At 63.2% G+C, this 3,250-nt stretch overlaps 1 protein-coding gene across 1 annotated transcript in view; it reads right to left on the reverse strand.

Moving 5' to 3' along the window:
* Positions 1-775: 775 nt before the first annotated feature.
* PARP3 (poly (ADP-ribose) polymerase family, member 3) overlaps positions 776-3,250 on the reverse strand; it is a gene marked incomplete at its 5' end in the record, with an annotated part of 3,571 nt that continues 1,096 nt past the window's right edge. Inside the window, 7 exons of the mRNA XM_009699167.1 lie at positions 776-954; positions 1,076-1,213; positions 1,419-1,596; positions 1,843-1,920; positions 2,071-2,220; positions 2,378-2,604; positions 2,853-2,981. Of these exons, the coding sequence (XP_009697469.1) occupies positions 776-954; positions 1,076-1,213; positions 1,419-1,596; positions 1,843-1,920; positions 2,071-2,220; positions 2,378-2,604; positions 2,853-2,981 (1,079 nt within the window). The remainder of the gene's footprint in view (positions 955-1,075; positions 1,214-1,418; positions 1,597-1,842; positions 1,921-2,070; positions 2,221-2,377; positions 2,605-2,852; positions 2,982-3,250) is intronic.

Raw genomic sequence — 3,250 nt, forward strand, 5'->3', positions numbered from 1 at the left:
CAAGGCCACCCACTGCACCAGGCCTGGTCCTTCCGCAAGGACAGCTCAGCCCTGAGGTCCTCAGGGCTCGGGGCACGGACCTACAGGCAGGTCTGCGGCGTCTCCTCCCGCTGGCACACGGATGTTCTGGAGCATCCATGGGGCATCGGGGTAATGCAGCCAGGAGGTGCCCTTCCCTGGCACCCCGGGGACCCGGACACGTGCTCAGGGGGCACACATGGGCACAGAGAGGGGCTTGGCATGGGCACTGGGCTGGGGCAGGGCAGCAGGCATGGCACCAAGCATGGCACCAGAGGGAGGGCAGGCACTCGCCCTCTGGACAGATGGATGAGCTCCTCCATGCCCAGGCAGGGCAGCACATCTTGCTTGTCCTCTGTAGCTCTGATACCACGGTGATGGGCACAAGCCATGTGACTTGCTAAGGTGACAAGGGCACCTGGCTCACAAAGCCACCAGCTTTCACCTGAAGGCTGCCAGCATTGGACAGCCACAACAGGCCGCAGCCCCTCCAGAGCCACCCACCGCTGTCCCTGCAGGGACCCACCACCACCCTTCCCTTCTCCGCACCTGCCTCACCGGGCAGGAAAGCACCGGCACTGCTCGATACAAGGCACAGGGTTTTTATTCACCATCAAAGCAAGCTCTGTCCCCATGCCAGCCTGTCCCTTGCCAAACCCCAGGTAGGGGTAAGCCGGAGAGTCCAGACTGCTGTGCTCCAGCATGGTGCACATTGCCAAATGATGCTGGGATGGGGCCGCGGGGTGCCCGGGTACCCTCAGAAGTGGAGCTGGACGAGGTAGCGGATCCGGCACTGGCTTTCCTGGTAGATGAGGTACTCGCTCTGGCTGAAGGAGGAGTCCTTGTAGGCGGGCATGGGAATGGGCTTGCCCTGGCACACCAGTACTTTCTTGCCATCCAGCAACACCTCCTCATCCTGCGCGGGATCTGGGTGAGAAGACACCCCCCACCACCACATCAAGCCCGAGATCTGGCCTCTCTCCCCCCTGCCCTGTGCCCACCCCAGCCCCACAGACCCCATAACCCCTCCTGCCCCAAACAGGCTCCGCGTCTGTTGTCTGGCCGCGGGCCAGGACGCTGTCATAGCCGGTGGGCGGCTGACACAGAGTGGAGTCATCACAGGTGATGCGGTAGGGCTTGCCCAGGGCGACCTCCGTCAGGAACATGATGCCAACCTTCTTGGACGTGCAGCCCACTGCCATGGGAGAAGGGGATGGGGATGATGGCACCAGCCCAGGCATTCCCATCTGGTTGTGCCCAGGCCACCCCAGCACGCAGGGACCGGCTGCCATGGCAGAGGAGGGGCTCGGCACGCCCACGCCTCTGGTATGTGAAGGCAGCTGGGCTCGCACAGACCCTGCGGTCACCCCGAGCGGCCCTGCCCGTCCCAGGACCCTCACCATAGCAGGCTGACTTGCTGTTCTCAGAGGCGAAGTAGATGCCCTTGCCCACGCGCCCACCTGAGTGGGGCATGATGCGCAGCCCGCTCTTCAGAATGGCCGCAACAACTGCCACGTTGGTGCCGTGCCAAAGCAGGCGCCGGTGCTCCAGGAGGTCATGGGCTTTGAAGCGCTCATCCTGGAGAGATGCAGAGTTAAGGGCTGTCCACTGAGGGAGACATGGGTGCCCAGGCATGGGGGACTGCCACCCAACACCCCCAGCCCAACCCCAATGCCAGGCTGGAAAGACAGGGGAGCGGGTGCCTGTTTGCCCCCAGCCAGCTGGGCCAAAGCCCCAACTAGGTGGAGAAGCACTAATGCAGTCCTGGGGTGCAACTGGAGTTTCCCCACTGCAGGACGGGGATAATCATCTCCTTCTTCTCACCTCGCCATCTCGGTCCACCTGCCAGATGTTGAGGATGCGGAGTTTGTGCCCCGTCTGTGCCACATAGTTTTGGATCAGCTGCCAGGGAGGGAGACAGGAAAGCACTGTCACCACAGGCAGCCATCCCAGCAATGCCCACAGTCCCCTTGGGACAGTGGGGACCTTTGGGGTGCCCACAGGCCTGGTATGGTTGCTCCCCACCGAGGGGCACCATGGCATAAGCAGCACCTGGTATTCTCGGGAAGCCGGGTCCAGCAGGGAAAGCTGGCAGCAGAGCAGGGCATAATCCTGATCCAGCGGATGGACGACTTCCTCCTCCTCTTCCTCCTTCACCTTCTGCGCCTGCAGGCTCTGTGCCACCTCGATGTCGGCCAGCACCTGGCAGACACAGACCGGGGACACCCTCACCACTGCTGCTGGGCAGTGTGCCGGGGAGAGCAGGGCAAGCCCAGCCTCCTGCCAGCACCTCCCTGCCCCACAGGCAGGAGCCCTCCTTGGGGAGGGTTGCCACCCACCAGGTGCCCTGGCATCTCACCAACAGCATGTCCTTCTTGGCACGCAGCAGGTCGGGGGAGTTGATGGGGGGTGGCCGTGCTCGCCCAAAATTATGGGGGATGATGGTGTAGAAGCGGGAGGAGAGGTCCTCCAGGCGGTCGGTTGGGGGGGGCTGCTCCTGCAGTGCCGCCTCCAGCTCCTCCAGTGCCTCGAAGCCCCTCACAATCTGATGTTTGCTCAGCTTCCCCAGTGGCATCTTCTTCACATCTGGCCGGGGGGACAGGGTGCGGGTGAACACATCCACCCCACTTGCCCCACAGCTACTTCCAAAAACCTCCAGCATCACCATGGACACAGGTGGGCACCCAGCTTAGGGGGTCCACAGTCTCACCAGGTGCTGGGCTGTCAGCGGGGATGCTCTAAAATCCACGAGCACCTCTGCCCCATTCATCTCCTCACCTGCATCCCCCGGCTGCAGCCCCCAGACCCTTCCCATGCCACCCATCACCTCTTACTGATATTCATGGTCTGCATGGCATCCCGGAACATGTCGCTGCTGAAGATGAGGGACACCAGGTCCTGCGTGGCTTTGTCCAAGGTGCAGGGCAGCACCCGCTGCTTGCAGACCTTGTCCCCCCATCCACCTGCAGACCCCCAACATCACCATGCCACCTGCGAGCCCGTGGGAGGCTGCATGGGCATGGCACTGGGGTTGCCCGTCTCGATGGGGAGAGCCTGGCCCCCGGGCAGCAGAGCAACGGGCAGGCGCTGCCTCCGCTTTCCACGACCAGTGCCACTCGGATGCCTGTGGTTCTCACTTGGGGTGCCCTCCCACTCCATCTCAACCCATGAGCCCCAAATCTTTGCCCACGAGCTGTTTCAGCTCCCACCCAGACCCCTCCCAAAACCCACC

This window comes from Cariama cristata, unplaced genomic scaffold (assembly GCF_000690535.1).
Source record: "Cariama cristata isolate BGI_N322 unplaced genomic scaffold, ASM69053v1 scaffold22794, whole genome shotgun sequence".
Classification (NCBI taxonomy): Eukaryota; Metazoa; Chordata; class Aves; order Cariamiformes; family Cariamidae; genus Cariama; species Cariama cristata.